The sequence below is a fragment of the Pomacea canaliculata genome, linkage group LG11, assembly GCF_003073045.1.
Source record: "Pomacea canaliculata isolate SZHN2017 linkage group LG11, ASM307304v1, whole genome shotgun sequence".
NCBI lineage: Eukaryota > Metazoa > Mollusca > Gastropoda > Architaenioglossa > Ampullariidae > Pomacea > Pomacea canaliculata.
Window position 1 is genome coordinate 4,467,933 of NC_037600.1, and position 10,215 is coordinate 4,478,147.

The following is a 10,215-nucleotide window of genomic DNA, read 5'->3' on the forward strand; positions in this document are numbered from 1 at the left end:
TTTAGTGTATGATTTCGTTTTACGATTTTGAATATGATTGGGGTATTTTTAGTCTTTTCCGTTAAGTAATAAATATGGCGACGCTTGAAGGTAAAAGCTTTCCACTGACCTCGCTAGTCATCTATCCAACATTCTAGAAAGATTTTCCTTGTTATTGTATACATACTAAGCTCTGTCATGCTAATCATAACTTATTACTTTCCTTCTTGCTTTTAAAAGTCCAATTTTGCGTTTGTGTACTTTTTGTAATTTGTAAATTATTTATGGTAAGTAATACCGTCTAGTTTCTACTAAAGACACTTGTTTGTACGTCAGCCCGAATGGCTGAGTGAAATTCAGTCACATGCACCATGTTCAACTGTGGAGATAGTATCTCTCGCGGTGTGAGGCTGCAAGAAATGTGAGCAGTCCATGTTAAAAAATATAATCAAAGATAACGAGAGAGACGATGGGATGTTAGCGATTGAAAACCATTTGAAGTTAATACTACAAAGAGAATAATTACGACACGTGGACACTAGCTGTGGGATGTGCAGCACTTGATTTCGTTCTGTAGAAATTGTTTACCCTAACCAATTAATTATTTACATAATATATTAACTGCAGGGAGGTCAGATATCTCTTTATTCCTTAGCAGTTGCCAATCGTTGGGTGGACATCCTTACTTGGGGTGGAATCGGCGGCCGACAAGCAGCAAACTAGTAACACACACAAATAACAACGACCATCCTGCTAGAAAAGAGCAAGGGCAGACAAATCAAGAAGTGAACACTGTAGTCACACAGACGGCGCTGCGATCACGATGTCTCGCATGATGTCCTTACTCTTAATCGTCGCTTTGTCCACCTGGCCTGTTAGCACGAGGTAAAGTAATTTTTCTGGCAATTTTATTTACTCAGAGGGTGTTTTTTTATGCATTTTTGTCTTATTATCTTCAGTTTCTTTGTTTTAATCTCTTGTATGTTCCCAAAACTTTGTGTCGTGCTGTTTGTTGACATCTTTCGTCCCGGGAACCATCTTTTCCATCAACATGCTTTAAAAGAATGAAAAATAAAGATACTCGTGAATACTAGACTAGACACTACGAAGTAAAACATTCTGCTTGGCATTTTTATAGACTCACAGTTACACTGGAAACAAAATTTCTTTAAGGAGCTTTTTTCCAAGTTTATGCTCACATAACTATCAACGAGCAGTCGAAGAGATAACCAAGTGGTTAAAACTCTAACACATGAATGCAATGGCCTGTGGTGAAAAGGTTGCAGGGGAAAAGAAATGGCAACCCAGTCACAGCAAGTGAGGCCTTCGAGCACCTTCCTTCACAAATAACAAAACAGCTTTTGCGAAAAAAATCTTTAGCTATTTGAAATAACTTAAATATCTTTAAACTTATGGAAAAAATATCAACAAATTCAATACACAAAATGTAACAAGTGGATAAAATCGGAAAATTATGGCCAGCAAAAATGTTTTTACTGATAATTATGTGATCAATGCTTAAACCTAGAAACTTTATTCCTGCAAATGAAACAATAGAAACATTTTTTCGTTGTTTATTGATAAAACAGTTTGTAAAGTTCTTTTGCGTGAATTTTTGCCCAATATATTTTAGGTATTTACTAATTTTGGAGTCATAAAAACTTAAAATCTACAAATCAACAAGGAATGTGTGTACCTTGAAAACAAAAGATATTGGATTTTTTCTTTGGTCTTGAAAAATATTTTTCACTATAAACCAGTCTAGAGTGATCAAATATTTCCTGATACTCGAGACAAACCATTTAAAGCTTTCTCATTTATATTCAGACTATAAGAAAACAGCTTACCTTTTATTTAATTTATTTTCTGCTCCTTGCAGCGATGTCCTTTGGACATGGGACGAAACTCTTGATGACGTCATCAAGGTACCCAACCCCCCCTCACGCACACAAGTGAAACGAGCCGTTAACGTGGGTCACTGCGCATCTTTGTGCACCTCAAACGTCTCGTGCTCTTCGTTCTTCTTCCTCTCGAAGACAGGAGAGTGTCGTCTCAATGAGTTTGTCTTTGCTACACGAGCTGACGGCCAGTCGTCACCAGGTGCCAGATACTTCAAGGCTTTCTCTGGTGACAAATTTTATGCAAATATCTTGAGATTACAAATGTATTAGCTACATTCTGCACTAAAGAGTAACTTTAATTATTGATTAAACATGTGAGAGTGATCGATATTATATTCTTTTTCTGCTAATTACTGATTAGTGTTTTTTATTTCTATATTTAGAAAGTGACCTGGATCATTGCCCGTTCGTTGCTTCCATTACATTTTAATGTTTAATAACAGTAGAACAGCTGTAATGATATTCATTACGAAAATGTTACTTATTATCAGTATCATATTTTTTTATTTTAAAGCGTAAAGGACATTATCTCTCTTATTAAAATATTTAAGAAACTATGTAATTATACTAAATACTAAACATCTGCTAGAAATGTCTTTTGAAAAAGAAACTTTGTCGGCATCATTACAAGCATTATTGTTAACATCCGGTTACAGTTTGTGTTATAGCGGCCTGTCCTCGTGACGGGTATGTAAAATCTAAAACTGTTTGTTAAAAAGTAACATTCGTTATCAATGGAGGGATTATTGTCATGAAACAAATACATTTATTGTGTCTCTTAGCTTCATGTCCTTCTGGTGACGGGTATGTATGGCTGCGTGGTCCAGGCATTTGCATCAAGGTTTATTTAGATTCCCCGAACTTCAAATCCGCGTACAAAAGCTGTGTCGATGCTGGTTCACGGTTGGCTGTTCTGGACAAAGGAGACAAGTTGACAGTAACTGCGGCATACATGGCAGACCTGGGTACATCTTAAGACACACATACTTGTTCTATTCCTCTGATACTGAGATAGTGTTTTTTTCGTTCTTTCTGTCATCGGAAACGATAGTTGACCAATTCCATGTTGATGTCCTTGTCACACTATTTGTATGGCAGCTGTTGTTTTTCTAAAGCTGTTTTTGAAGATAAGTTTTGAAATTATACAAAAACGAGAAACAAACATTTTAATTTTCTCAGTGTTTGTCCTATATTGTGGGAAAGATTAAAATTAAGAATTTCGTTAATCAAACCATTTGTAGACCTATGGAAACCAGTGAGCATTTTCCCAATTTTTATAGAAACTAATAATGAAGGTACATCTAATCAAATGGAGGACATGGTTTTACTCCTACCATGCCTTTAAGACGATTGACCACTTTCAACAAACTTGCGTTTAAAGGCATGGTAGGAGTAAAACCATGAGAAAAAAAGAGAAAAAAACAGAAAAGCGAAGACAGAAAAAATTATACCAACGATCCGAGGAAAAGGAATATGAGAAACTAACAAGAGACATCATATATAAACTTTGTTCTTATTAATCTTGCAGCATCTAAGATTACCCGAGCCTTCATCGGTGGCATGCGAGACGGAGCTGCGAATGGTAGCCGAGCCTCATGGGACAAATACCGGGACCCGCTGTACTGGCTGAATGGAGTGCAGGTAGCCATTAGTGGGCCTGACGCCTACTGGGACCTCCCGGCTCTCAACCCCTCCAATGACCGTAACGAAGAAGGGTGTATGGAAATCTTTTCGGGACTATGGAATGACATGGTCTGTAATTCAGGTCACCCCTACATCTGCGAAAAGATTTAAACTTGATCTGTCAGGTATCAAAACATTATTTCGTACATTTTGCAGATATAATCACTAAGATCGTTATTTTAGCGACAAAATGATAAGTATAAGAGTTCAAAGTGTTCACACTGGGGTTATGTTTGGAATGGCTGTCGTCTCGTACTTGGTTGATCTACTGCTACGAAGTCCTGTTATCAAATCCAGCTTCCAAATAATCGTTTTATCAAAACCGTATCTTTAATCATCTTGCTAGTGATCGTTATAATAAAATATACTTTTTAAATTAGTTTTTCAAATGATCTAAATAACCAAACCATGTATTCATTTATCTTTCAGATCCTACTCCCGTGTCTTTTCAAAAGCAGTGTGGGAGAGCGAGCTGTGGATGGTACCTGGATCATCGAGACAGGGGAGAGAATCTTAGAAATGTTTCGTCTCTTGTGGTTCTTGAACGTTTATTTGTTATTTATTGATATCGTTTTGCTCTTGCCTCATTTTCACACAAATGCTTAGCAATGTATACTTCGAGACATACAGAAAGACTTTTATTAGTATCACTACGCTGATTATTGTAAAAGAATTATTTTTGCACCTTTCTTCATTCTTTACTGTCCCCTTGCCAACTCACCCTCGATAAAGTGTTTATCCATATCTTTGTGAAGTCGCTTTTTTCATCTTATTCTTAATGTTATCTTTATCTTTATATTATTTTTGTATTTATATTTGTATTTATATTTATGATCTGTTAATAATCAATTATTGGCGGGAATGTACGCAACTAGTTGTTAGGGAAGCATTTGACAAAAGGCAACTGTTGATCTCATGTTTACACAATAATGTCATAAAAAATCCGCATCATTGACTGAATCAAGAATATCAAAGAATCAGTTTATTAAACACCAGATATAATAATGGTAAGATTACACTTCATTACTTTGCATTTAAAAAAGGATCAGATTACAGCATCGCGGACAGATTATCTATTTAGGTAATGTAAAAGTAATACTAGAGACAGAAATGATATAAATATAAGCATGCATATAATATAAATTACAAATCTGTTAGTAAGACAATACATTTCTTCGAGTGAATGTTAGTGATTTCGACACCCACACTTATTTACATTTCTTCTAGGGCAGGTTAGTGACTTGTGTACCAGCGAGTAGTTTTAAGTGGAAATGTGACTAACCTAATGACATCAAAATTATTTTGATAACATCGACATTTTCAAGGAAGACGAATCAGCGCATTAAAAAAATATTTTGCAACTTCAGAAGTGCACTACGTGTAAGGTCTGTAAGAAGATATTTACCAGAGTACAGTTTGTATGTGATATAAAGTAATATTATTCATAAGTATAAATATAATAAAAATTAAAAAATTAAAAAATATTACTTGAATCACTTTGAATGTATCACCTAGAGTCTTTATTAAAAAATCTATAAACAAAACAATACATTTCTTTTAGTGATATTTTTAAAATTTAAAGTTGAAGTATGGATGTTTCTTTCTGCTTAGTTCTGTGAGAGGATGCTCATTTGGTGAAGACTAAAGGAAGTAAATTGGTGTCGGTGTTGTGCAAGACAACTCGTCTGTCTTTCTTCTTAAATGAAAAAGCGAAAACATACACATAACATCTGTCTGTGTTTAAAAAAATAGTTTCTACATTGTATACCCGCTCATGGGCGCTCGACACAAATGTATACGAGTCCTTAGAAATTAAAAGACAATTAACCCACCAATGAGGCATGCTGGACTATGTTTACACACACGGTTGCTTTAACTAAAACATAATTACCAGTAGAGGACTAATCAAAGGATAATCGTATAAGCGTTAGTCTTCCAATGTTTCTCAGAACTGCTACCATCTTGTCTGACATCTCGCCAGTTTAAAATGTAGCAAGTGAGACATGAATACCTGAGTAGCCGCTAGGTCAACAAACGTGCATGCATATTTATTGTGGTTAATAAACTCAAAGAAGCAGTATATCAAAACTATTTTCTTGCGGCATGGTTGGTTCTGGCAGTAATAGTTCACAATAACACAGAGCATTATAGATGGAAGTGCAATTGAAAATTGGAAAGCAAGTATTGATGCAAAGGATGAATTTGAAAAGCTCAACTCTTTTCGGAAGGGAGGTTATAATATGAGTGATTTTCTAGTCATGTAGTATTTTTAAAATTTAATGAAAATAAAATCCCCGGCTGTACCGTCAGCAATGTCTATACCTCATTTTAAACAGTCGTGCAAAATGTTGCACTCTTGTGACTTCCTTTTGGGACTAAAAGGGGAGGTAAGCAAGGCACTGCCAGCGATACTTCGTTGTTTTGAACAGGTACTCACACTACGCATAAATATAAACATGAATTTGTTTTCTCTCTCTCTCTCTGAAAATAACGATAACTGTGACGATGAGGATGATTATTTATTTTACCTAATTTGTAAAGGAAGCTGGTTTGTTTACATCTAGCCATTGATAATTGAAAAAAATGTTCCATACTGTACATAGAACAAACATCTAGCTCTTACTAAACCGCTTTAGAGAAAAAGTATATACAACAAATACATCAGCTTATAAAGTATTTTCGCAGAAATAAGACAACAATGGGATAGCCTACAAACACATTAATAAGTATAGTCCTTACATGAACTTTTAGAGGAATGGTACATAGTACAAATATTCATCAACATGTGAGCTGTGTGTTTCTGTAGGCATAATAATGAAATTGTACACTAAGTATTACATTTCGCACTTGATGATATCAAAAAGACGAATACAGAATAGACCAGCACAAATCATCCTAATTGGTTTTTAATTCGTTTGTGCAAGGAGAAGAAAGCAACACAAAAAGTTGCATCACCCTCTTCGCTAGGTTGGAGTCGACCAATGTTTTGTAACAGAATAATAATAGTACTAATAATTATATTTATATAGCGCATGTTTCTACCATAAAGCAGACACAGCGCACTGTACACCAATAAAACAAATAATAAATAGTCAAAGCACATAAAGTGCCACACTCACAGTTGAACAAACAAATAAAAAGTACATAGAATAAAAACAACACATACACGCACACAACATCACGTGCTAACGCTCTGTCTATAGAATGATGAAAGTGGTAATAAAACACATGAATCCAGTAGTCACCCTCAGTTTGCTCAGTCCAGTTGAAAACTGCAAACGAGGCTACAAGTCCTCCTGTCCACACAACACTTCCGGTGGTACGACGGACCAAGTAGACACGAGTCATTATTGTTTTTAATGGGAGTAGAGTAGTTTTCAAAATTCTTCTCGAAAAACCATATTATCCAATGTGTTCATAAGCCAGGGTGGAAGTGAAAATCCACCGAAATAAGATTTACAGAACACATTTAAATTGTCCTCATTCACAATAAGTCACAATTTTAGAAGTTATTGATATATTGTGTTGGTCTGGTGTTTTACAAATTGCTGAACACTGCTAGAGGCTTCCGCAGAAAATAATAATAGTATAGACGACAATAAATAGTAAATAAAGGGCTGTAGCATCTGTTTACATCTAGTGTAATGCACATCTACAAAGTCAAAACAAATCAAGTAAGGAGACTGGCAGTCAATGTTGACACCAGAACCAAAGTTTCCACAGACAAACAGATCACTGAACAAAAAAACAACAGCGCCAATAATATATAATAATTATGTAACAACAATAGGCACGAAACTCACTACAGGTCAGCAGAGAAAACAAAACTAAATACAGAGAACTAACTTCCTGTAGCTTATCATGCGAAAGGACATTACTCTCGATCGACTAGAGTACAATCTATTTAACATTTGTTTTAGAGAACTCCATGCATAAACTCTCCTCGACCATCACATTTCTTATTTGAAATGAGAAAGGTAGGTTTGTAACTTTGCAATAGCGTTTTGCACTTTTTTTATTTTTCGAGGTAGAAATTTCAGGCAAACATGCAGATGTTAGAAAAAATATTATAAACACAAATTCTTTCAAAAATACTCATCTACTCTAACTTATCCAATTGCTAGATAAGGAATTAGTTCTTGTTTTAAATTGTTTTTCCTGTATTTTTTTATCGTATATGTAGGGTTCATACATCTTTCAAAACCCCTTGGACATTTTTCAGACAGCTACTTTCACGACAGAATAAAATTAAAAATACATAAAAAAAACTAATCATGTATGATGTGGTGATCGGAAACAAAGTGAACTATAGACTATAGAGTCTTAGTACTTGCTTTGTCAAACAAGAAAATCAATTAACAACACAAACTAAACTTTGTAAAAATCTGCATGTAGATACATGTCTTAATATATGGCTATGTGTAAATTTTAATTATTGAGTGTTTGTTGTAATTAAAGTGCTATGGAACAAACAGGTCATTTAGAACTATGCAAAGATAACCATAACATTAAATTTAGTTTAATAGTTTGCAGATAACAGCCTTGTAAGATAAATAAATTCATAACCTTTTTCATTTTTCAAGATTCTTGTCTAGCCCTGTGTTAGCTCTTTGCTGGGCATCGGTATTCATTAAAAATTATTTCATCTTAAAGCACTTCATAATGTACTCTGTAATTAGTTATTTCTATTAATTAGAACGAAAGATGTCCATTCATCTGTTATATATCATAAAAGCTGTAGCATGCCTTTCTTTGTTTTGGAATTTAAAAAAAAATATTTTACCATGAAGCTATGAGCTAGTTTATGCCTTCACTACGCTTTGGAATCAAATATCTGATCATTTATTGTAGTAAGTATGAGTGTGTGAGTGTATGTGTGCGCGCGCGTGAGGATGTATAAAGCAGCACTAGAGCGTTTGTTACCATGGCGATGCCGTTCTTGGTCACAATTGAAGACGACATGTCAGATCAGTTCAGAACCTTCTCGCAAATGTAGGCAATAACTTTAGAGCACACGAGGTCATTCCAGCCTCCACTTGTTATTTCCATGCACGCTTCCCTACCCTGTGTATTGGAAGGATTATTTTTTGCCCACCAACTCTTGACTTCCTTCGTGGGCACTTTCACTCCATTCAGCCAGTACAGCGGCTGAAGGTTGTTGTCCCACCTGGTTGCTTTAGTCGCATTGAGTACTCCCTCTCGCGCCGCTCCAACATAAGCTCGCCACTTCTTTGCTGCAAGACGAGCACGTGACATGTTTGGTTCTAATAGGCAAAGCGTGAAAAAAGGTCACATGACCTTAAACTAGAGGTGTATGTGTAGTTGGAGAATGGGGGAGAGGGGACAGCAAGGAAGGGTAGAGGCAACCGAGCGTGTAACAATAACGGTCAACTAGTCCAAGAATGGAAGTAAAGATAATGTCACAGGAGTTTGAAACTTGATAAGGGTCTGGGAAGTGAAGAACCTTGAATATCTGTAGATAAAGGGAAGGTGATGGGATATTTTAGAAGCTGTTAGTAGAAAAGAAGGAGGACTAAGGTACAAACGACTATGAAGGGATTTAGAAAATGTTTTGATGATAAAAAATTTCTTCCTCAGCTACTAACTCACTGAAAGAAAGTTGAAACTCTAAAAGCGTCAAATGTTGTGTCAGGTGACATCTACTTACTTCCATTTCCAAAATACTTTTCAACTGCTGTCTTCTTGGTTTCCGTGTCCAGGACAACAAGCCGTGAGCCGTCTCTTGAACAGATTAAGTTAGCAGATTTGTAGTCCTTGCCTTCTCGATAAGCCTTGATACACATTCGTGGTTCGCGCAGCCACACGTACCCGTTGGCAAAAGGACATCCCGCTAGAGAAGAAATAATGAGGGTACTTCACACAGTCTGGCTGATGGCAAAATCCAATCAACAGTTAGCAGATTTTAAAGTGCCGTAAGCAAACATGAAGTATATTTCATGTGCGTGTTCGTGTTGTAGATGACTGCTAACATCAGATATGTGATACATCAAAATATGAAGTTACGTCACTTGGCTTGGAAAAAAACACTGATTTATTTAAGGATTAAATTTTTTTCAAGAGTGATGGAGTTTGGAGAACACGAGTTAAAACATTGAGATTTTAAAAATTATTCTCTTTTATATATTTCACGCACTAAAGTAATTTTATTCTTTTTTACATGATGTATAACGGTCCAATTTCATTACATGCAATCTAGAACCGCTAGAATCTTCTGCCTGAAGTCTCTATAAGTACAAAGGTATTAACGAAAAAACATGATGCATTAGGATAAATCGAGGTAGAAGCTGTATTGGCATAATTCGAATTTCTGTGGTAATTAAATACTGTCTTCCTGACATGTTTAATTTATTGTTTATGAATTATTGAAAATGTTTGTGAAATTTATATCTATGTGGTAATTATGATTCAAGTCTAAAAGTTGGATAAAATATAAAACATATCATACAAACAGCTTTCTCGTAATATCTGGAGCCTGGGGAAGATTCGCCTCCGTCTGGTTTTGTGAAAATAAACTCGTTCAGAAAACATTCTTTTGCCTTTGGATGGAAGAAGAACGAGAAACACGAAGAGTTTGATGTGCATAAGGATGCGCAGTGGATGACACTGTGTGCAGCTACGTCTATATGTGGAT

The 10,215-nt window shown here is 35.5% G+C and overlaps 1 protein-coding gene across 1 annotated transcript; it reads left to right on the plus strand.

The window, feature by feature from the left end:
• Positions 1–368: 368 nt before the first annotated feature.
• LOC112575868 lies at positions 369–4,147 on the plus strand. Its single transcript, XM_025257971.1, has 5 exons — positions 369–864; positions 1,859–2,106; positions 2,663–2,845; positions 3,409–3,688; positions 3,993–4,147. Exons 1-4 carry the CDS (start codon positions 803–805, stop codon positions 3,672–3,674), a joined length of 759 nt encoding a protein of 252 aa, XP_025113756.1. The 5' UTR covers positions 369–802; the 3' UTR covers positions 3,675–3,688; positions 3,993–4,147.
• The last annotated feature ends 6,068 nt before the right edge of the window (positions 4,148–10,215 follow it).